This window comes from Lathyrus oleraceus, chromosome 3, assembly GCF_024323335.1.
Source record: "Lathyrus oleraceus cultivar Zhongwan6 chromosome 3, CAAS_Psat_ZW6_1.0, whole genome shotgun sequence".
In the NCBI taxonomy this organism is placed as follows: domain Eukaryota; kingdom Viridiplantae; phylum Streptophyta; class Magnoliopsida; order Fabales; family Fabaceae; genus Lathyrus; species Lathyrus oleraceus.
This window is the reverse complement of record NC_066581.1, coordinates 170,580,129-170,606,108: the sequence shown is the minus strand read 5'-3', so window position 1 is coordinate 170,606,108 and position 25,980 is coordinate 170,580,129. Positions and strand designations below refer to the sequence as shown.

The 25,980-nt window shown below is 34.0% G+C and overlaps 1 protein-coding gene across 3 annotated transcripts in view; it reads right to left on the bottom strand.

Moving 5' to 3' along the window:
- The window catches only part of LOC127129025 (RHOMBOID-like protein 1), a 34,519-nt gene extending 9,020 nt beyond the window's left edge, over positions 1–25,499 (bottom strand). The window contains exons 1-4 of one of the 3 annotated variants that reach the window (XM_051058355.1): positions 25,315–25,499; positions 25,001–25,239; positions 24,790–24,907; positions 24,368–24,526 (exon numbers count right to left, since the gene is read on the bottom strand). In XM_051058355.1, coding sequence (XP_050914312.1) covers positions 24,398–24,526; positions 24,790–24,907; positions 25,001–25,239; positions 25,315–25,359 — 531 coding nt within the window. In that variant the 5' untranslated portion in view covers positions 25,360–25,499 and the 3' untranslated portion in view covers positions 24,368–24,397. Of the gene's footprint in view, positions 1–985; positions 997–24,367; positions 24,527–24,789; positions 24,908–25,000; positions 25,240–25,314 lie in introns of those variants that run through there. The other 2 variants (XR_007806119.1, XR_007806120.1) reach the window with 2 other exon arrangements.
- Between the last annotated feature and the right edge of the window lie 481 nt (positions 25,500–25,980).

Sequence of the window (25,980 nt, the reverse complement as noted above, 5' to 3'; positions counted from 1 at the left end):
AAGACAGAGATTTGATGAGGCAGTTCCCCCGTCGTCCTCGCTTCGGGGTACGTCTGCCCTCAATTCTAAACTTAGAATTGAGATGATTTAATTAGATATCACCTGTGAAATTTAACCATTTATACAAGGATTGCAAAGCAAGTAAACAACAGAACTTCCAATGTGTTGGATGATGCTTCCTATCCTTGTTCCTTGATTCAAGATGAATCAAGACCTTCGATCGTTGTTGCTAGACCTCCGATTCCAACCCCTTTGTTGAAGAATCTTCCGTTCTTCAAACCCTCGGCCCGGCTGATCTCAAACACAACGAATCGAACACGAATCCTTCACTTCAATATCACCGAATCCGCTACTAGACTGATGAAGACTTCCTCTTCTCAATCACCTTCGCTCAGCTGAATATTGATGAAGCAATTCGTCCCAAAACCCCCAAACACAAACCGGTATTGGAGGACAAAACCCTAACGGTTTTATTCAAGAAAGAACCTGCCACAAGCTTCAACCCGAACCGGATTCTCCGATCACAGCTTCGAACCTTATCACCTTTAACCAAACACGAAGCACATCAAAACTGGTTGTGTGTAGTTGATGTGTTGTGAAACGTTGAAGATGAAGATGATGAGTCTTGGACACCTTTTTCCCTCTTTCTTGTTTCCTTGAACACTTGAACTCAAATTGATAAATGTTAGTTGATAAAAGTGTTTTGACTTCTATATATAGTAACTGGCAAACCAACCAAAAATAACAGCTTTTCAAACAGTGAAAAGTACTCAGAAAACTGAGTTTACGCATGAGCGGTCGACCATAGGTCGGCGTGTGCTGACCCGTGGGAAATGCGCCGACCCCTATGGTCGACCCAAGGTTTCATGCGCTGACCCATGGATAGCATCATTATGCCATGCGCTGACCTCTGGTCGACTCAAGGGTTTTATGCGCTAACCCGTGAGTTATGCGCCGACCCTTATGGTCGACTCAAACACGCATGCGCTGACCAATCTCCAATTTGGCCGAGTTTTGCGCTGACCCGTGAGCTATGAGCTGACCCTTATGGTCGACTCAAAGTCTTCAAATCTGCATAAATCGGTGTTTTGTGATTTTCATGCATTTCGTCATGATCACACTTTGTCCACATATGTTCTTAAAAATTATAACAGATTTAGATAAGCGTAGGAAAGGATATGATGAGTAATGTGTTGCATTTGTTTATAGACGTGCATGATGGTCTTTTGTCATCATCGAAACTTGCGATCGTATGTTGTCTGACTCTTTGTCTTTACACCTTGATCACTTAAATTGGATTAGATCTTTTACTCGATTCCATACTTGATCCTTTAGATCAGTCATCCACTCTTTCACTTTTCAAAACCCTATAATCAATGCATTACAACATGGTATTTCACCCCATTCACATCCATTTCATTTCCTTGTTCATTTAAGACTAAAATATTTTTGCAAAAAAATTCAAAAACACTTTAAAAATACAATGTGAATTGTGTCCCACGAGCCTTAAAAGTGGAAAAGGAGTACGAGGGAGTATTCCTACCCTTATTCATAATATCTTTGGATACGGGGTGTATAACCTAGTTGTTCAAAGTATTCACCTCCATTCATATACTTTAGTGCAATTCAAATCAAAATAATCTTTTCAAATTTAAGATCAATCATAACCCATCAAACTCAATTTTCTCGCCTTAGGGCATTCCAAAACTTTTCATAAAAGACATGTTATTTTCGTTCTACCGCAATACAAACAACACTTAAACCCCTCACACGCGAGTAAACAAGCAACTTTTAACAGCTAGAATGCAAATGTTAACATTGTTCAGTAAAAACAACCAACAAGTCCATATTTTCTACCATGAACTAAGGAGCTCTGATTTTGTAATTCAACTATGAGAATACGTAGGCACAAGGGTTTGAATCCTTGGTGATCACATTAATTAATAAAATTATTATTTTCCTTAATTAAAACAATCGCAAGTAACCATTATATAATAACACCCATCCGTGCAAAGAATAATCAAAATGGTTCTCGTTGAGTACAACGGATGTGAGGGGTGCTAATAACTTCACCTTGCATAACCAACTTCCTTACCATGTTTCTCTTTCCCTTGAGTTTTATTGATATTTTCTCTTTCATTTGGAATAAATAACGTTTCTATATTTTTCGCGGCGCGACAACTGGCGGCTTTACTGGGGACTATATTCCTAAGCAAGTTAAACCTTATTTTGTTTGTTTTCTTTGTATGTTTGGGTGTTTATCTTTATTGTTTTACTTGCTTTATTTTATTTCATTGCATCTTTACTGCTTTATATGTTCATTATATTCTAGATATCTATTATATTCTGAATTAAGGGTTGGTTTCATGATATTACTTGAGAGAAAAGCTTTACACCCGAGCTTGAGTATACACACAAAATAGAATCAAGATAGTCGTGTTGACCTACGTCTCGCGTGTTGGATTGGTATGAGACCCACACCCAGACTAGAGCCACGTGGAAGTGCCATTGTCCTGCATGCATTTGCTATGAAAAGGAATTTCCACTTGGATCCATGGCTCTGGGTGGCCTTTTAGGGACCACATTTTGAAGACTAGAACCTACCTATGAGAGGGATATGGTTTTTTTTTGCAGGAAACCTAAAACTCTACATTCCTTGAAAATCATGAATACATCGAACCTTTGAATTTGAAGAGTTCAACCTACTTTGAGAATCATATCAGGTTTATCTAGACTATACTGATCCTTTGAACATAATGTATTGTATACCATTGCATCCCTTGAACCTAAAAAATATTTCATAATATTACATGGCATTATTTTCTTCATGCATCCCTCTAGATGCATGCATATCTTCTCATCAAACAAAAAAACCTCATATCGCCTTTCATCTATAACCAGCTAGTTCATTACCCAACACATGTTAAGAACTGGAACCATGTCTTAAATGACTATGGATGAACTTCAGCGAAGCCAGGAATTATTGAGCGAGTAGGTCAACCAATTGAAAACACAGATGAACATAGTTATGGAAATATTACAAGTAATGTAGAATGGAAGGCAATCCCTCACCAATTTCCACAGTAGAGATGATAACTGATTTGCATCTTCCTGGTTTCACCTCATGTCATAGGATGCCTAACCGATATCATCCATAACCTGAACTGCCTAAGCCTCCCTGCCAACAACCATTGCCTATTCCCCTACCAAGTCAGAGGAATCAAAAGCAAAATCAGAATTGGTATCCAAATCAACAGTAAAATTCCTATGCTCAACAAGTCCAACAGAGACCAAGGTGGCCAGAGACAAAGTTCAACCCAATTCCTATGCCTTATAGTAAATTACTCCCTTATTTTCTCAATAGATTATTGGTTCAATTAGGGGAACTTGGGCCTCCTCCAATACCTCTTCCTCAAGGATATGGCGTATAGATGTGAGTTCCACTCAGGGGAACCTGGGCACACAATCAAGAATTGCAAAGCCCTGAAGCCCAAAGTACGACACCTAATTGATTCAAAGGCTATCACATTCATACCAAACGGCTTGGACATACTGAACAGTCCCATGCCCTCGCATGTAGGTACAACTGCAATGCCATAACTAGTGCAAGTGGAAGCAAGGATATATCCAAAGAGGTTGCATCTGTTGGAAGAGTATGAAGGGGAACCTTCTTGGGGGACTATCACATCAACTTCTACAAGCATGACGACCCCAACCTGTGGGGAGATAAAAAGGTTGATCAAACCCACAATATTTAGAATTTTCAATCATTTTCATTTGTAATCTTTCTTGTTCGTTAAGTATTATTCACTTGTAAAACTTGTTTGTTTTTGAATAAAAATAATAATGAAATGAATATGAATGTTTAGAATCAATCCATTTGTGTTCACTCATATTTTACTCATCGGTATGAAACTCTTTTTTAAGAAAAAAACAAAAGGAGAATGATGAAATCGAAATACACGAAATTACCAATAACATGCTTTTTAATAAGACCATGTTGACGATGTAAGGTATTGTTTCAAATACCCAAACACCAGGGGTATAAGGAAGATAATCCCTAGTCAACCCCTTTGAGCCTAGAAGTAGGAGTTTCTTTTTGTATGAAAAATCCCTCAATCTTAACCAGGGACATGGTAGTCTTCAGTTAATTTGACCATGTGTTCAAATTTCAAAGGAAAAAAGAGGAATATCCAATCTAAAGATCAACCACATCTTATCCCACACACGAGGTCAAAAATCACAAATCCACAATGGTTGTACCGCACCAACAAAAGGAACGAGGCAATCACAATCCTTTTAACGTATCAAACAAATAAATGTCACACGATTTGTTCCAACAAAAAATGAGAAATTAAAAAAAAAGAGAGAGAAACTCAGCTAAGTCGATAACTTGAAAACAAGTGACTTAGGCAAAAATTAGGACATCCCAATGGACTGCAAACTCGAAAAATTGGTCCAGGAAAAAATTAGGGAAAATAAAAATAAAAAGAAAGAATCAAAAGAAAAATCCTCATCAAGAACAAATTTGTGTGACTATAAACAATAAAAAAAACAAAAGGTGGGTGGTTACCACTCCAAAAATCTCACTGGTTCCTTAACCATCAAAACCCTTTTATTCTGAAACCGCAAACTATGCCATATTACAAACCTCAAAATGTGTAACGGAAGCACGACTTATTTCAAAAGCATACTACGACAAGATCACATTAAAACTAACTCCTAAAGATTTGCTTATCATTTGCGTTGGTATCGTATCATCTTTCATCTAAAAAACCAAGGTTGCATTCTAACCAGTGATTCGTTCACTGAATATTGCAACAGTATTTCAATAAAAAGACTTGGACTTCAAAACTAACATAAGTATAACATTAGAATTATCATTTTCAAAATGAACAATTTTATTCGCGAATAAGCACTTGACATCAAGAAAGTTTCCACAATATGCATCAATTGAGAAGTTTGATCACACTGAGGGGAAAAATGTCTGAGGACTCTGTTGAGAAGGGGAAATTCACTTTAAATGATCACACCAAGGGGAAAACGCATGAAAAATCCATAGAGAAAAAGTAATAAGTTGTTTCAAGATTCAGCCAATTTAGGGCAATCACATCGAGATCTAACAAGTCTCTCTAAGAATCGGTTAATCAGGGGTACTGCTCCAAGGTTCAAAGTACTGGGGCATACCATCTCAAGTCATTATGGTACAAATGTCCCTGATTTCCTTTCGAGGCAAAATCCTTCAAAGATCCTACAGACTAGGGCAAGACTGGCTATAGAGGGGAAGTTCTTCCCCATACTTTCAAAGTTGTTCAAGCAAGTTCTATCGTGCATAAGCAACCACTAAGTTCAAGACGAGTGTCGAGAAATCATGCTAAGAATATCCCATGACCTTTCAACAAGAAGTCTTGTAGCCAAGAAAGACACTTCCCAATTTCAACCATACATGACCCACCTCAGGGGAACTTGTTGAACCTTCAAAACCATTACATAAATCATCGTAATGCATTAATCATGTCACTTCTCTCATCCATATCATTCATCTGGCATTGCATGTAGCCCTCTAAAACAAATAATAAAATCTAAAGCCCAATCATACTTGGCACCTCCATAAATCCCAACCTCGTTTGGCCTCTCTAAAAAGCCCAACTTGCTTGGCATCTCTCAAAGTCGAACCTCGACTGATACCGTGTAGTCCAATCATCAATGACATACTCACCACAAATCCTGATCCTACATCGGCATCTTGCATATAATAATCCATCATTACATAGCATTACATCACTAAAAATGCATAGCATATCCATCAATACAGAGCATTACCCCATACAAAATCAAATATGTATACTTAGCATAAGCCAAATTGAAGCCTTTCTCGAAAACACAGACAAATCCCCAACTGAGGCAATGGTATTTCTCGTAAGATAACATCATTTCCATAATGTCCTAATCGGTATTCCCAACAAGTCTTCCCCTAAAGCATTTCTTCTTTATTTGCCTTTTGTAAGTATTATTAGCCTTTTGACAGTATTATTGGTCTAAGAAAAATTATAAGTATTATTGGCCTAAGAAAATTTTATTTGCAATATATTTCCTTTTGCAAGTTCCACTTGCCTTTCGCATAGGAAATTTCTCTTGTTGCTTACCTTTTCCCGATTTCCTTTTACAAGTCCTCCCCCGCCTTTCTCGCAGAGAAATCCTGTCGCTTTCACTTACCTTTTTTAAGTTCTTTTGCTGCCTTTTGCATGAAATCTTGTTTCCTAACTTACCTTTTGTAAGTCCTCGATGCCTTTTGCACGAAAAAGTTATCTTTGTCAAAACTTCGCATCTTGAGTATAAAAAAGGGACTGGGCATATGACTTACTCCCTTCTCGATCATTTGGACAACTGCCATATGCTTGGCAGTCCAAGTGATTGCCACATTTCGAGAACTTCATCTCAGTCGTTGTGCCTGAGATGTATCATTTCGTTCTCTTTTCATTTATAAGTTCCCTCTTCCATTTACATGAGGATTGTCATCTACTTTACCCTTGCCTTTTGCAAGTCCCCCTGCCTTTTGCATGTGAAGTCACTCTTCCGGCTTACCTTTTGTAAGTGCCCATTGCCTTTTGCATGGGAATAGATTTTGCTTTACACTTGTGTTTTGCAAGTTCCTTTGGCCTTTTTCACAAGGAATTCTATTTCAAACTTACTTACCTTTTGTAAATCCCCATTTCCTTTTGCATGGGAAATTTCTGTTACCGCTTACCTTTTGTGAGTATCATTTTCCTTTTTACACGATAAAAGCCCATCATTGCCTTTTGCATGGGGGGTCACATTTACCATTCACTTGCTTTTCACAAATCTTTCTAGTATTTTGCTAAAGAAATCTCCTTGTCATTTGCAAGATAAAACCAATTTGGTTCACCCTTCTTCTTAGCCTTTTGCTAAGGAATTATCCTTGCCTTTTGTAGAAGAAAACACATTCACTTTCATCATATTCATCATCTTTCCTTCTTAGCCCTTTGCTAAGAATATCTTATCACCTTTTGTATGAGAAATCATATCCACCATCTCTCCTTCTTAGCCTTTTGATAAGAAGTTCTCATTATCTTTTGTATGAGAAATCATATCCACTATCCCGTCTTCTTAGTCTTTTGCTACAAAATTCTCATTACCTGTTGTATGAGAAATCATATTCATCATCCCGCCTTCTCAACCTCGTGATAAGAAGTTCTCATCGTCTCTTGTATAAGAAACCATATCCATCGTCTCGCCTTATTAGCATTTTGCTAAGAAGTTTTCATCGTCTGTTGTATGAGAAACCATATCCTTCGTCTCGTCTTCTCAACCTTTTGCTAAGAAGTCCTCGTTACCTGTTGCATGAGAAATCATATACATCGCCTTTTGCCAATAAATTATTCATACTTTTAAACTTTATGTTCAAGAAATATACATAATTTATGTTTGTTTCTGTGTTGTGGATGCTTTATCTTACCATACATTATATTTTTGAATGTTTTTATTAACCTTTGATGTCCTTTTCTAGTGATTTACTAGGGTCTTGCCTATCAAGAATCTGGTCAAATATGGTACGCAAAAGACATATCAATTTCAGAAAGATCTTGCGCATGGATGTCTAATGGCACATGAGTATAAATACAAAGTTATTAGTAAGAAGAGCTTTTCTGAAGCCGCTTTACCAACAATATGTTGCTTGGGGTGTTGCAAGCAAATTCAAATGCAACTCAATGAGTTTATAACTATTTTGGAGATCCATCCAAAATTTGTTATTAGTGTTGCTAATATTAGGAGGGAATTATTTAATACCTACTAATAGAAATTGTTCTGTATGACATATTAATAATTGAAATTATTCTGTATATGCATTTGTTTTGTACATTATCAAATAACATGTCACTATTCAAACCATAATCTTGCTTCCTTATCCTGCTTGGTCTTCATACTATGAACATTCCCACCACTATTTGCTGCAACAAATTCACCATCAATTTAGAGCCTAAGTGACATATGTTGAACATCTCTAAGTGAATCATTAAAAGACTCTTCAACATCTCTATCATCTTCTGGAGTAGTATTTGTCATATTACTTCTTCGTCCCTTTGCTAGTATGCATAAAAAATGAAACAATAAAATTGTTTTGTTTTAATCCTTTTGATTGCAGAAATATAAAATCTTTACTATAGCATGATTTTGTTGAAAGGAATGAAGATAACCAATATAATCAACAAAGTTTGAGTTTTTCATACTGTTGTGTTTAGAATGTCATTAGAGTTTGAAATCTTTAATGTGTTTAGAATATCATATTGTTGTTTTTAAGAATAACTATAATTTTACTCAAACACATAGATTAAATTCTTGTCATTTTTCAACTTTATTACACATAGCCAAATCACAAGCATTTTGTTGTGTGGTGGATCTTTTCAGGCAAGACTTGACGCAAGAAATATTATAGTCTTTTCAATTATTTTTTTCTTCCTTATGGGGTAGGTTTGGACAACTCGACTGTCATTGTTTAAACTGTTAGCAGAGGTGTCTACCCCGTTCCAAGTCCAACACAATATTCTTTTATATCAAACACTAACCCACTAAAGGTTCTCAATGGGTATATGTAAAATAATATTAATTTTAGTTAGTTAACATTTATGATATGTTACATAAAGTTACTTAGATTAAAAAGATTAATTTTAGTTACTTGGATTAAAAGATTTATGATATGTTACGTAGAGGTACTAATGAGTTGTCAAAGAATACCATTTTATTTTTAAGGTTTAAATATTTAGATATCCATGCAATAATAGTGAAAATCAATTTATCTCCTGTAAAAAAAATTGGATTCCATGTAATATATATATATTTTTGTTTTATTCCCAGATTCAGTATTCAAATTATACGTTAAGGGGGAGGAAAATAAATATATATATATATATATATATATATATATATATATATATATATATATATATATATATATATATATATATATATATATATATTACAGGGGATCAAAAACTTTTTCAGGGAATAAAAAAAAAATATTATAGGAGATAAATCAAAATTCGCCTACATTAGAGGAGGATGTCGTATATTTAACCATATTTTAGATAAAGAAAAATGGATTTCATAGTTAAGTGTTACAATGAAACTTTTTCAAAAACTTTTAGTTGAGAATTTATTTTACATCAAAGAGAAAAATTAAAATTAGTAAAAATTTGAAAGTTGATCCTTTATGTTTTTTTAAATTAATTTATAATCTATTTGTATTAATATTAAGGTATGAGAGGCAACAAGTTAAATTTGAAATTTTCATTATTATGTATTCTAAGTTTTTTTAGGATTATATGATAGAAAAACGGATGCAGTCTCGATTTTTGTGTTTCTCTTTATTGTGATTTTATAAAGTGATACGGGACACAATCAATTAATTTTAAATAAAAAATATGAATAAATATTGCTTTTTATTTGCATTTGATTACAATTATACCGTATTAAATAATTTAAACCCGGGATTCCGCTGGGTATTTAACTAGTTGTTTAGGTGGGATTGATGTTTGTTTTAGTTGGTCCTCGATAAGGGAAGTCTTGAGCAATGGTAAGACGGTCTTTAGTCCAAAGCCTCCAAATTAAAGGGTTTTATTTTGTTTAAAAAAATGAAATATATATTTAATAATCTATTAAATAAATTATAGAATAAAAGATAAACATGATTTTGTCATTGATTAAGCTGAAGGAGATTGATTTTTAAACATGGTGGTAAAGATTGTGGGTCCAATCCTCTTTGTTATACCTTTTTAGGGATTTGATAAAGAAATGAGTGTAGTAACATATTTTTATTTGACGAATATAAAAAAAAATTATAAAATTACATTTTTTATTAGGGATTCATTTTATATTTTTCGCCAATCATTATTCGATAGATTGTCAATGGTAAAAATTTCAAAAATTTCCCTAGAGTTTTTTTAATTCTTCCAACGCTTCTTACCCACCATTTTTTACTTTGGAAACTCCAAGGGTGAAGGATTGGTCAAAATTACATTTCCTTTACTTCAATTAACTCTTTTAACTTTTTCTTAGAAACTCTATAGCCTAAAACAATTTGTGCCAACTCATTAGTTTATTGTTTTTCTAGTCGAATAACATGTTTAATGTTGAATGTATCAAATTTTCTTAATAAAGAATTGGCTTTGATAAACTATATCAATAGATTCTCTTTGATGCATTTATACTCTTTTGTCAATTGTTTCACAACCAACTCTAAATCTCCTCTAATATCGACTTCTTTTGTTCCCAAATCTAAAAGAATCTTAAGTCCTGCAATTAATGTTTCATACTCAACATAATTATTGGAGTAACAACGTTTGATTTTAAATTTGAACTTTGATGGAATTTCTTTAGGAGAAATAATCAAAATTCTGACACGAGTTCCATTTTTATGTCTGGAACCATTAAAGTATAGTTTCTAAGGTTTTATACCAACATAATTTTGTGTTACTTCAACTATTGCATGATCGATAATAAAACCAACAACAACTTGCCTTTTCATAGCCCTTAAAGGAGCATATGTTAACTATTATTCAGTTAAGTCCATAGCCCATTTCCCAATTCGAATGTGTAAAATAGGTTTTGACAACATATGCTTAATAGCATCATAATGGGAATAGACAAAAACACCAGTAGCTTTTATGTAACATTTCAATTTAGCACAAGATAAATATAAACGAATGTATAACTTTTCTATTGGGCTATACCTATTTTCTCCATTATTCAATACTTGACTAAGGTAATAACTGGCTCTTTCGACACCATCATCATCCTCTTGGGCTAATATACTTTCTATTGTCAATTCAGATGCAGAAATATACAACTTCATAGACCTATTTCTCATGGGAGGTAACAAAATAGGAGGATTCATCAAATAAGTCTTAATTTCATCAAAGTTTTTTCGATGTTCTAGTTCCCATATGAAGTCTTATTCTTTCTTTAAATACAACAAAGGCGAAAATACTTTTAATTTACCACTCAGATTCAAAATGAACCTCCTTAAGAAATCAATCTTTCCCAACAGAGATTGAAGATACTTCTTAATTGATGGAGATTTTTTATTGAGTATAGCTTTTGTCTTGTTTTGGTTTATTTCTATGCCTTTTTTCCTGAACCACAAAGCCAAAAAAATCACCTGCACAAACACCAAAAGCACATTTTAATGAATTCATTTTCAATCCATATTTCCTCATTCTTTTGAATGACTATCGAAGGAGGCCTAATGGCCATTTTTCGACGAAGATTTGAAAATTATATCATCAATATAAACCTGCATAAAGGTCCCTCTAAAATCATGAAACATAGAACTCATTACATTTGGTATGTTGCACCTGCATTCTTCAGGCCAAAAGGAATCAATACCCATTTATAGGTTCCCAAGGCCCCAGGACATCGAAACTTCATTTTCAGCACATCTTCATCTGCATTGAATATTTGGTTATACCCAGAGTAGGCATATAAAATGCTTAAATACTCAAAGCTTGTTATTGAATCGGCTAGCACTTCCGCAATAGGCATTGAGTGTTTATCTTTTAGAGTAGCAACATTTAAGTCTCTAAAATCAATACAGACTCGAAGATTCCTATTCTTTTTAATAACAACGACTATATTTGCTGCCCATTTGACATAACTTGCAGTTTGAATCAATTTGTTCCTTATAAACCTTTCAATTTCCTCTTTGATCTTTGACATCACTTTTATGGAAAATCTCCTTGGCATTTGCTTCACTGGCTTTTTGTCAAGTCGAGTCAACAACTTTAATCCCACCAAATCTCAATTGAGCCCTAGCATTTCATCATAATCCAAAGCAAAGAAATACTTAAATTCTTTAAGCAACTTGATCATCTAATTCTTTAGGCTTTGATCAATCTTTGCGCTTATGTAAGTTGGTTTTTTTTATTGTTTCATCTCTCAAGTCAACATTTTCTAGTGGATCTTGAGCTTATATCCTTTTATCTGAAGCTAATGAATGTTTTTCGAATCCCAAAGGCTTACCATCATTAATACAAACAAGCCTCTAACTATCTGAAATTGGATTTTCACCAATCTCTTTTGTTTTATTAGTTTCAATTGTATTGGCTTCGACAACTATTTATTTGTTGGAAATTGGCATCTAAGGCGGCCTTTATGCGATTTTCAGCCATATAGTACTTGACTATTTATTTGTTTCATCAGTGTTGTTTGTCAACAACCCAGTAGATGCGGTGGCCCCATCGTCAAATCCATTTCCCATGACCTCATGTTCCCACATGAAACCATGAGTTGGATGTAACTTCATTGAGTAGAACACATATCCTTTTAAAGACAATCCTAATCCATAGGGAAAATAGGCTGAAATGTTTACCAAATGTTTGTCAGAAATTTTCTTATCTATATGATTAACTTGATTCAAGAAGTAACTCTAATCAGCTTCTATATTTTCTACAATGCATTCTGATCTCCATATCAAAATCCATGGTGTAGAGTTGAAGGACTTCCTCTACACCATGGACCATTCTCAACCAAGTAATAAATTATAGTTTGTTTTGGTCAAAATAACCATAAACAATGTTCGTCCCAATATTGTGCCTACAACAATATCAACATGAATCACTCCTAAAGCCTTACTAGTTTTGCCTTCATAATTAGACAAAACCATATTATGAGGTCTTAAATCAGTATCATAGTTGCAAATTTTCTTCAATAAAGAATATGGCATCAAATTAATTGATGCTCCTCCATTCTATAGGACTTTTTTAACACCAACATTATCAATCTTAGCCCATATAAAAATGGGCTTGAGGTGTTGATTCATACCTTCATCAGGCCTTTCGAAGACGACATTTTGTTCATCTACACAACCATTATTCATTATATAATAACATAGAGGTTTATGATTTTCCATCTTTTTCAGCAAAACAATCATCTTCTTCTTCAGTCACCTTAGTAATATGGTCAAATTCTATAGGTAGAACAGAGACCACGTTGCATATTATGTCCAATTCACCTTCTGATCCAGAATTAAAATTATCAGTCAAAATTTCATTGTCTTCATGTTGCATGGCGTCCTTCCCATTGGGTTTAACTATTGCTGGAAAAGGAAGAAAAAGTCTTTCCTTCATGGGTCTATTTTCCACTTGAACAATTATCATTTCTTGGAATCTACCATTGTTAGTTGATTATGCAACCTCGAAAAATGCCTCTTTTTTTGCGTTGGTTACTTCTCCACTAGGTCCAAGTCATAGGCTTGTTGCCTAGGTCATTCTTAGAAGAATATGAATACTTATTTGACACATGGGAGTTATCGTGGTAGGATGAACTTGCACCAATCTTGTGAAGCATATGAATACTTATTTCCTTGTGGGTCTGATCCACTCACCAAGAGGAATGTTAGCATATGGGATATAAGTCTTACTATGAATTTTCCAATCTCGTGAAGGCCCTTGGCGTTTCTTGTAAGGGACTTCTCTCTTGTCAAAAGCAAATGTAGGCCTTCTTTCATCCCACATACTCCCCTTCGATTGCTAAGGCTTAATATTCTCGAGGCCTTTAGTTTCCTCTTTGTCAATTAATTATTCCTCATCCTTTGGGTATACCACCTTTATTTTTTTCTGTGTAGTCCAACATGCTCATTTATTAGACATTCATGTTGAGGCCTTCAATATCATTTACCACCGTGATTTCTAGAGGCTCAACGAGGTGTGCTTCCTCGCTTGTAAAGGATTTGAATCGATTGTTATTGGTGGATTATATTTATCCCCAAACTTCAACCTATATTCCTTCAAATCATTCTGCACCAAATCCCTAAAAAGAACACATTTAGACGTTTTATGACCAAGAAAATTATGATATTTAGAAAAAACATTTTTCTTCCTTTGTTCCAATGGATTTGTCTTTAGGCCTTTCGGCACAATGACTTGACCATCAGTAACTAGAATATATTTTTTTGGCACATTTGGTGACATCAAATGTATAAGTTTTTGTAATTAATTTTTCATTTTACTTGGTTTTACAAGAATTTTTTTCCATTTGATGGTCTTAAAACCTTACAAATATATCGAGGCCCTAAATTTAATTCTGCCAAATTAACCTCACTTTCTTCAACATATTAAAAAACTATGTCAATTTCTTGATTGTTTTCCTCTGTTTCTACATAAGCGACTTTTTTCTTCCTAGGGTGTCGATTTAATCTAGCCTTTTCAACCTTCATTTGTCCGACTTATCAAACTTTATATGATAATTAAGCCATACCCCTTAGGTATTGGGTATCTAACTTCTTCCAAATTGAATAGTCTAAGCCACCTGTAACCATTTTGACTAACTCGTGTTCAGGCACTTAAGTAAAACATCTCGACTTCATTAACCTAAACCTATTTAGATACTCATTTATTGACTTAGAGAATTTTTTATTCATGTTGGATAGTTCTTTCAGGCCAATTTTTGAATGACCCATATATAATTTCTCATGGAATACTCTTTATAGTTGATTTTAGTTATATATGGAATTTGGAGGAAGGGTGGTGAATCATATGAAAGCGCTTTTAGTTAAAGAATTAGGGAATATTCCATATATTAGTTTTAATTATTGGTCAAATCACGTGCCTCTGATTGATATGCTCGACAATGGAGTCATTAGTATTGCCTGTAAACTTAGTGAACTAAGGAATTTTCCAACCCCTTAGGAGTTCAGTTTACAATACATACTCAAACAGGGCAGAAACAAAATTTGGCCTATGAAGACCAACTTTAAGACCATTTTGGGATAAGATTTATTGAACCATATTGGCTATATTATTTTGCCCCCCAAAATTATTTTTTTGGACTCTCCTAACCACATGACATGCGTCCTGGTTCCTATTGACCAATACTACATATGGGCCATTTTGACCTAACTCTCCTTCGACTACCCTAGGTATAGGTTGTTGAACCAATTGAGGCATAACATGCTATTGCACTTGATTATTAGGGAAACCTTCATTATTTACAACTCCTAGATTTTGCATTGCTCCAACTGCTTGGATTTGAGGAACTGGTTGAATAGGTCTTGAGAGGCACCAAATAAATCAATAATTCGACCCATTTGATGCATTAATTGTTGGTAAGTATAGTTTGTATTTTGAATTAGAGGATTAAATACAGTACCAATTTGTTGGGTAAGCATATTAATCATCTCATGGTTACTATTATGCATTTGTTGCCTGATATCCAAGATAGAAATAGTAGTTAAGGGTGGCATAACTTGAGGAATATATCCTAACTCCCATTGGGGTTGTTCCATTTGGTCAGGGTTGCCTGTAGCGAATCATGATACTAAGTATTTTTTTAACATGACATGCAATAGTCATTGTATTATATGCATATATAGATGCATTAGTTTGTACGCCTACCATCATTGCAGTTAGCATGCCATATGAATATTTCCTACTACCAGGGGATAGCGTAAAGCTTGGGAGGAAGGGATGCCTAGGGTATCCTATAGTGGTTTTGTAACCTTGATAGTATTTGGAAAATTGGTTAGTTTTGGTAGAGGAACCATCACCTCTAGTAAAATTGTCGAAACTAAATTTTAACTTATAATAAGAGCGATTGCTCCAACGAACATTGAAGTACATGCACCACAATCGTTGATTCGATTGGTTGTTCTTCTATATTTAGAGCATCTTTCTAGTTAAGGGAAGGATTTTTTGACGATTGACGGGCCATCTCTTGAATTTTACCACTCCTATGACGCATAAACACTCAGATATTGAAAACATTTCATGTATGAAGAACAAGAACAAAAAATAAAAGCACAAACACACTCCTGAAAAAAGTTTAAATTGTTGCACAAAAGGGTTCCATCGGGTGTGCCAATTTGTTTACTAGTGTTTTTTGTAAACAAATCACAAGTTTTAGTTCACTTATGAGATTAAACTCGAAAAAATCCTAAGAAAATTTTGTGTAAAAAGTTTGAGAAAATGTATTCGTACTTTAAAGTTTAACGTTCAAATTTAGAGCAATTGGATAGAAATTCCAATAAATAAAATGCATAATTTCTTGAAAGAATAAAGTAAAAGAAGAAAGATAGTAAACAAAATTGAGTAAAATGCTTAAATTAAAAGTAGGACACAAGTTCATACATTTCTCACAAATTCTTTATCTTTGTAACTTGGATGTGTGAATTCTAAAGAGAACATAATGAAAATGCAAACATTTGTCCTAAAGACCAAATATACTTATATACTATGTACATCAATACCTTTTGAAAACAGTTACTTCTATAAATATTCAATATGTATCTTGCTACGTGGGTTTCTGTTTTATGTTGTTTTTCCATGTGACTCTGGTTCTTAAACTGCCTTAAACTGCTACTATTATCAAAATTGTCTTCGAATCCTCTAACTGCCTCTGTCGAGGAGTTCTCTTGCCGAATCTTATAATCTGGTGTAAAAAATGCTTCTAAGTTGTCCACTACTTGGCTTGAAGAATATGATAAGTTGCAAGACACCTGATAGGCAAGTTGAACTCATCAACCCTAACAGGTGGGTCAAATTCATCACCTATGTTGAAACGATTAATATGTAGAAAATATAGCATGGTCATCTTACACTCAGCATTTTCATATCTCTATATCACACCTTCATGTCGAAATGCTAAGCTCAAATTTTTAGGCTAACAGGTATATATAGACTTCTCAATACTCTAATTTCAATCATACCATGATATCTTGAGTATATACTCAGAATTACGATACTATTATTGCTAGTGTAAATGGCGAAATGTTGATTTACAGAATCACCACTAGGAAAATCTGATACTCTTGGATAATGTTAGAATATATAGCTTTGCCATCGAATCAAGAAAACTTATCCTCTTTGATGTTGTATAATTACGATAGTACCATTTGGAGATTTTCTTGTTACGCAAACAATTAATAATATCTTTTCTTTTAAACAAATGTTTTTCTTTCTCTTGTAATATGCATGTAGTGATATAATTGTAAGATACATATTAAGGGCGGGGGAGTTCCAATTTCCCTTAAGTGGGTGAGTCCTATATGTCGCCCTCCTAAAGGATTGCTTTGCCTTGAGTACTCCTTACGCGCTCAATCATGGGAAACGTGGGAAAAGATGCTCCTCGATCATAAAGATGTTAGGGTCAACAAAATAACCCCCATCTCCCTAGTAAATATGAACTCAATGATCTATCTTTAACTGAGTCAGCGGTTATCATTCCCAAGGAAACCCTAAGCCCCAAATCACCTCTATAAATACCCCAACCTTAAGGTTAACATGGGAGATCATAACTACATGAACACAAATCCTCTCATCTCACATGAGTTGTCCCTCTATCACCATCATAAACACCACCAAACAAAACCTCTCATTGTCTTGGGAAATCCCTAACCACCATAAAAATATTAAGGGATGTGGTCATCCCAACTAACTTAAGGGTACCATGGACTTTTGTACTTTTTGACAAGTACAGTGGCGCCCACCTTGGGGCCATAGTAAAACTAACATGGGCCATAATTTTAACCCACATAACGCTACACCGATGATAGGGAAGACAACAATGTTATTACTAGGCACAAATGCAATACCAATGACAAAGTCAAGGACATTATTATCATAGGCGGGAAATAGTAAGAAAAAGAAGGTCATCTCCGACAAGATTTTCCTCTAAATATACTTCTCAATTTCTAATCTTTGATACTAACTTATGTGAAGAACAAAAAGCATTGGGAAAATTTGGTTCATTTAGCTAATCTTGAAAGCATGGGTCTATCAAGCAAGACCTCCGCCAAGACCGAGAGGTACAAACATGAGTTTATGCTTTAATTATCTATTTCTATTATCGGATAAGGCGAGCTATTGTCTCTTCCATTTGTAAATTATTTAAGAAGTTCTTTATTTTGCTAGGAATAATGGGTTGCCTCTCATTTCTATGTAGGTATGGTTTTTAATGAGGCACTCTCTTGTTGTTTGGTTTCAGTTTTATGTAGGGTCATATGTTGAATAGAAATGGTAAAACCTTGGAGAAATACTAAACTTCCAAAGGAAGATCCTTGTTTCCCTACGGGGAGAATACAAATGTTGGACTCCCACAGAAAGATCATTTCCTTCTTAAAGGCAATAAAACTATGTTGTACTTCCACGGTAAAATCATTTCCACCTATCTAGGCAATACAAAAATGTTGGACTTCCATAGAAAGATCCTTGTTGCCTTCTCATGAAACACGAGCACGATAGACTTCCACGAGAAGATCCTTGCCGCCACTTAAGGCAAGAAGAATATGTTGAAATTCCATAGGAAGATCATTGCTTCCCTTAAGGGAAATATGACTGTACTATCCACTAGGGACCATTGATGTGTATAATCAAAAGTAAGTATTTTATTATCGTATCTACGGGGACTAGTGCAATATTACCTTCTTTCAACAATCAATATGATTTTAAGTGATGATTGTAAGATGTTTGGTTGCAAAAATTAAAGGAATGTAAAAACAGTAAATGATAAGTAAAGTAACAGGGATATGAACTTGATAGTGTAAGGTTTCATTAACCTACTTCACATGTATCGTCTTGATCGACTATATAAGTCCTAGATACTCTTCAATATTATCACGTATCGCTCACCAAAATTATTTATGTCTAAAAAATTGTTTGGAGTTCAACCGTATTGTTTAATCAAAGATCTCTCAACCTATTGAGTAAAACGATAATATTAATAATCAATATTATTGGTGAATATTATATTCAAATCTATCTATATAGTTTAGCTTCTAACAAATGATTATCCTACACCAAGATTCAAACATTATTTTTCAATAGCAGTTTAAATCAATAAAATTAATGTTGAAACAAAGATAACATTAAGATTGATAAGTAACTAGTTCATATATGACACTAATCAAAAGAGATACACGAAAGTATGATTAATTACATCTAATCCCAAGAAGAGAGAGATTTAGCTACTCATTGTCATGGTAGCTTGGCATAGATGAGAAGAGAGATGAATGAGCATCAATGTTGATTTCTCAATGATTATTGTGTACCTTCACTTATATGGATTCTGGCTTTTTACTCTATTTCTCTTTGTTTTCTATCTCTCAAAGAATGTGATATCCTTTATGGTTGTGTTTGAATGATATTTATATTAGCCCTGAATTCCTAATCTCGCTTTGTGACCATTATCCTCGCCTAGCGAGATGCCATTTCTTCACCATGAAGATTTCTTCCATGTTATCCTTAAAGCGCCTTGTCTCACTTAGAGAGTCTTCTTGCTTTGAAATTGCTAGGCGTGAATGCTGAATTTAAGAGATGTTGACATTCTGCTTTATCTCGACTAGGGTTCATTGGGCGAGGGTGCTGATTTTTCATATTGATGACATTCTATTTTTCGTCGCCCGGAGATCGCTTGATGCTCGCTAGGCGAGAGCTCGCTTGGTCTTTTTGTTGAGTGAGGATGATGATTTTTCAAACTGATGACATTCTATTTTTTCTTTTCTGAAGCTCACTTAATGCTTGTTGGGCGAGAGTGTTGAAGCTAAATTCCATGCTTTTCTTAACCAATCTTAAAGGTGAGTAAAAATACCTACAAAAAATGGTAAGAACTAGTTATATAATGCATAAATGACAGATCTATAATATTTTCATTATGGTTGGAGTTTTGATACTTGAAACTTGCGAAACAAGTCAATAAGTGCACTAATTACATGTGCCCATTTACCATATTTTGCAACCTCTCAACCACCTCATCTAAAGTCTCGCCCAAGGGATGAAAGTAAAGTCTGGCCTAAGAGACTTAACTTAAAGTTTTGTCCGAGGGCTTGATAGAAGTCCTTCGCAAGAGGTACTACACCTTTCCTAAGGGACTTGTAGTCTCGTCAATAAGCTCAATATATAACATCACTTGAAGGACTTGGAGTTCATCAATTATGCTTCTCTAAACGCCTCACTTGAGGTACTAGAAGTTTCCTCAAGCGAGATCCAACTTAAATTCTCGCCCAAGAGACACGGCGAAAGTATGACATAAGAGACTTAATTTAAAGTCTTGTCTAAGGGCTAGATAAAAGTCTCACCTGAGAGGTTCAAAGCCTTGCTGGACGGACTTGGAGTTCGTTAGTCAGAATCAATTTATAACCTCATACGAAGGACTTGGAGTCCATTAATCGGGCTTATCTAAGTTTCCTTCTTGGGTAACTTAGAGTTTCCATGGGAAGAAACTAACTTAAAGATTATACCAATGGGTGCTACAAAAGTATGGCTCAAGGGACTTTAAGTAAAGTCTTGTCTGAGAAGGGCTTGATAGAATTCCCGCCCCAAAGATCTAAAAACCTAGCATAAGGAACTTATAAGTCTCATTAGCCAAGGCTCAACTCAAAATCTCACTTGAGGGACTGAGAGTCACTTCAAACAGGCCCATCCAAATGCCCCGCCTGAGTGATATTGAGTTTCCTCGGGTGGGACCTAACTTCAAGACCTAGCCAAAAGGATCAATGTCTTGGCTGAGGGACTTAGGGTCCCCTCTTACACATGTCCCTAGTGTTTTTTATTTAAAGAACTTCACCCTTCATCAAAGCCCTTATACTTGAGTGATTGTGTAGTGTTATACTTTTAAGAGACCTATTAAGGGCAACGGAGTGCAAATTGCTCTTAAGTGGTGACTCTTATTTTTTGCTTGCCATAAGAGGATGTCTTGCCTTGAGTAGTCCCTACTTGCCCAATCATGGTAAATATGGGAAAAGGCACTCTTCGGTCAGAGAGAAGTCAGGGTCAAAGCCTAACTCCCATTTCCCTAGGAAATAGAGATTCAACGGTCTATCTTTGACTGAGTGAGCAGTTATCTTTCCCAAGGAAACCATAGGCCTAAATAACCCTCAAAAAATACCCCAACCTTAAGGTTGACATGGGATATCATAACTTACCAAGCATTATGCATAGACCCAGAGCCTGTGACCTCACATGAGTTGGTAATCTCTCACCAAAATAAACACCATCAAACAGAGCCTCTCACCGTAGCGGGCAAGTCCTAACCACCAAAAAACTATTAAAGCATCTGATCATCCTTACTAGCTTAAGGGTACCACACACTTATGTACTTTTTGACAAATACAAGACTTAATAACAAACTTGAGAATACTCATCTCATTGATGATAAACTCTATATATACATTTTTTATTTAATTTCACCCAAGAGTACAAATAAGATCATAATCTTAATTATATTTACACAAAAGTTTGTTATCTTCAAAATATCAAAAATATTTTTCTCAACAATCTCACCCTTTTTGGTGATGAGAAACTTCTTGTAATTAAGATTTTGATGCTTCAAAATAGAGAACTTTTGTGCTCCCCCTCAATTTGTGCATCAAAATAAAGTATGCATTTCCCTCAATTTATGCATCAAAAATTGATTATTTTTTAAAATCTAATTTCAAATTATTTCTCCCTTAGTCATTCTCTCTCTTTTGTCATCATAAGAAAATAAAGGGGAAAGACATGCAATATCATGGAAAAAGAGAGAAACCATCCAAAAATTTGAGTTAAATACACATAAATTAAACAAATATAAATAAAATGTATCTCACTTAGTGTATTTTTTACTTTGAATCTTGTAGAGAAATCATCTTCAATTTTTAGTTTCTCCTCATACTCATTTATTGATTTTAGCTTAATTTGAAGATAATGATCATGTTGTTTGGATCTCTTTTAAGTGATTATCTTGTTCTGACTCCATCAGAAATATTTCCAATAATTTAATTTTGAGGATGTTATTTTCCTATTTTTCAGCTCTTTTGAGTATCTTAAGATTATAAAGTTTGTGTGTCATCACCACTTTAATTATTGTCAAAAATGTATTGTTGTTCAACTTCTTCATTACCGTATTCCTTTATTTTATAATCAAAACTCATCAAAAATAACATGCATATTGTATTCTACAGTTTGATTTTTGAATTTGCACATCCTATATTTTTTTAAGGATGTAGAATATCCTAAAATCGTGCATTTTATTGATTTTGAGTCAATCTTCTTCAAACTTGCTTTATTATTTAAAATATAAAAACTACATTAAAAAAATATGAAAGTATGATATGTTTGGTTTTCTATTTATTCAAGAAGTCTATGTGTAAAAATTGTGTTTTTAGAATAGAAATTACTCGGGACTTATTTTACTTTGATGCAAACTTTACATTTTTTATCTTTATTGAAACTAATTTTTGGAAAACCTTTAACTAGACCAATATTCGATAATTTTAAAATAGTCTTCATACTTAAATGACAAGCCCGTCTATACCAGATTCATTTATCATTTACTATGAATATGAAATATATATATATATATATATATATATATATATATATATATATATATATATATATATATATATATATATATATATATATATATATATATATATATATATATATATATATATATATATATATATATATATATTCATGGACCGAATTGAAAAACACGTCAACTTGCAGGGACCAAATGACTATTTATGCCTTCAAAATAATCATATTTTTGTTTTAGAAATAAAAGCCAATTAAAACAAGATAAATCATCAACTATCACAAATTATATTTTTTTCCCATTAGACTTGCAGTTTTGATAGGACCAAAAAGATCAATTTGAGGAAGTCAAAGATGTCTATGTGTAAAAATTATGTTTTTACAATAGAAATTACTCTTGACTTGTTTTACTTTGATGCAAACTTTATTCATTTTATCTTTATCAAAACTAAATTTTGGAAAATCTTTAACAATACCAAAATTGGATAATTTTAAAATAGTCTCTATACTTAAATGACAAGCCCGTCTATACTAGATCCATTTATCATTTTCTATGAATATGAAACATAAATTAGTTAGGAGTTTATATAAGTCTAATATATATATATATATATATATATATATATATATATATATATATATATATATATATATATATATATATTAGACTTACATAAACTCCCTACTGATTTATGTTTCATATTCAATAAAAATGATAAATGGATCTGGTGTAGACAGGCTTGTCATTTAAGTATGAAGACTATTTCAAAGTTATCAAATCTTGATATAGTTAAAGGTTTTCCAAAATTTAGTTTTGATAAAGATAAAATGTGTGAAGATTGCATCAAAGTAAAATAAGTCAAGAGTAATTTCTATTTTAAAAACACAATTTTTATACCACTACGCCAAATAAGGGAAAAGAGGGCGTTTTTTTTGGCCTATAACAGCGCTTTAAAGCGCCCTCTAATCTGACGCTGGCATAGGTAAAGACAACGCTTTTTTTTCCTGGTGAAAGCGCTCTCTAAAGTGGCTTTTTAAGCCCTTTAAGGGCCACTTTAGAGGGCGCTTTTTAAAGAAAGCGCCCTCTAAAGTGGAAACTTTTAAGGGTTTAGAGGGCGCTTTTACTGGAAAGCGCCCTCTAAAGTGGAAACTTTTAAGGGTTTAGAGGGCGCTTTTACTGGAAAGCGCCCTCTAAAGTGGAAATTTAAAGGGTTTAGAGGGCGCTTATTTTGGAAAGCGCCCTCTAAAGTGGGTGGTTATTTAATTTTTTTTTTTAAAAACACTATATTTTTTTATTTATTTTAGACAACATGTATATTGAAGCAGTACACCTAAAACTGTATAATTTGAAACCCTTTTTCACACATTGCATTCAACAAGCCTTATATACAACAATCCATACATATACAACAATCCACTGATATATAATCGTTTAACTTCTAAAGATTCTAAATATACAACCAATTCATAACTTAAAAAGAAATAAAACTAAGTAGCAAAAGCATCTCTGAGATGTATGTTTTTTTTGCTAGTCGCAGTCTTCTTAGCAACAACCTCTTTTTGTTCAATATCAATAGCATGAACCTAAAATATCATAAAATTAGTTAGGTGAAGTATAAGATCAAGAATTAACATTTTCTATGCATAAATATCATATAATTGTGTTTATACCTTTTTTTTTTATGCAACTGACTCGATTTGCTGTAATAAAAGCCATTTTACCTGTAATAAAGAAAACAATTAAAATCATTTGACCTGTACCTTTTTCACTAAGTTCTCTTTCTTTTCTTGGTTGGAATATGTTCTACATGTCTCTTAACAACACGGACGGTTGGATTGATCCAAATACCCTCATTATGATCATTTCTAATATATGAATCATTTGATATAATATTCCTTCAGACAAACTTATAAATATACATCCTGCAGTAATTTCATAGCAAGGAGAAATATATATAACGAGATAACAACTATGGCAACAACCACAACCACAGTGACTCATTCTTATTGTCAGCAGCAACAGTAAGAACAAATCATATACATAAGTTTATTGAATGAAATCTCCCTAAGAGATGTTGTATTTCTGTGTCTGGTTATTTACCGCAAAGGCGATAACATAGTTCTTCAGCCTGCTCGTCAGGGTTACGGTTTGACAGAGAAAAAACGCCACTTCTTCCATTGTTCAAACATGTCACGTTAAGTTTGTTTCCGATCTGGTAATCCTGCAGCATTACATCACAAAAATGTTAGCATCAGTAACATTTCAAGTTTCATTGTTGAACTTTTCAAGCATTAAATCATCATAAGAAAATTTGTTTGGCAAATAAATTAACCATATATGCATAATCGAAACTGGTTCTTTTAATATGTGTCAACAGAACTAAAGATTAGTTATATCAGTTGTAATCACTTTTATGCCGGTGCTTCATAGAAGCTGCATAGATCAAGCAAATACATAAGGAAGTAGCATAACAGCATCACTCACCTCACAAGAAATGTAGCCTGGTTTACAGCTCGGAGGGGCACATGTTATATAATGGCACCAAGAGCAGTAATCATTCAAGTCCACCCCTTTAAAGAACAAGACGCCGCCGTCGACCAATCTGTAAACAACCACTTTCACATTGGAGACACTAGTACATAACAATGTAATTCACCTAACAGCAACAACAACAAAAAAAGGAGAGAGACACTACCCAACACTAAGTAGCACAAAAGAGATAATCCGAAGCGCATATTGATAAGATTCTTGCTTCTGGGAAGTATTAGACTTGTTTAGATTAAGCCAATGATGCTGACGGCGAGTCAAAATGACAAATCCAAGAAGAAATCCTGATGTAAACCCTCCAATGTTACTAAAATTACTTCCAAGTGGAAAAGTTCCAAGAGCTAAGTCCAAAACAATGATCACAACAAGAATCAACATCTCATCAAACTGCAAAACAATAACAAAAATATATCTATTAGACACCATCATTGAGCTTAATAACTTATAAACCTATTTATTTACCTTATGAGTATGCATTTTCCAATTTGTTAAAAGCTCTGATAGCATCACTCCTAGTAAGCCGAATATTGCACCAGATGCACCAACGTAGATGATTGAATGGAGGAATAAAACACACAGCAAATTTCCTCCCAAACCCGATATCACATACACCAATCCAATTCAAACTAAAAAAAGCAAGTAAAACAGTTATCATATTCAAAATTGGCACATAGAAGAAACCAGACGCCAATAACCAGAACCTTACCAAAACCAAATTTCTTCTCAAGAGGAATTTGAAGATTAGAAAATGAACAATAGCGAACGTCAGAAGAGAAACCAAGTAATATGAAGATTAGAAAAATACCTATGGTGTCAAAATCGAACAGCTAACAACGAATTAATAGAAGGAGGAAACGTCGTAGATCTAACAGAGGTGGAAGGAGAACGCCTTAGAAGTAGCGAAAATCGTAGCAGTGAGAACCCTAACGTGAAAAAGAACGAAAATAACAAAGAGTGAAATAACAAAACGCGCAGTATGTTATAATTTTAATGTTTACTAAAGGGGACCTTAGAGGGCGCTTGTGGAAAAAAAGCGCCCTCTAAAGGGGGCCTAAGAGGGCGCTTATGAAAGCGCTCTCTAAGGCTTTCCAACAGCGCTTTATAAACTGGAAATGCACATGGACTTAT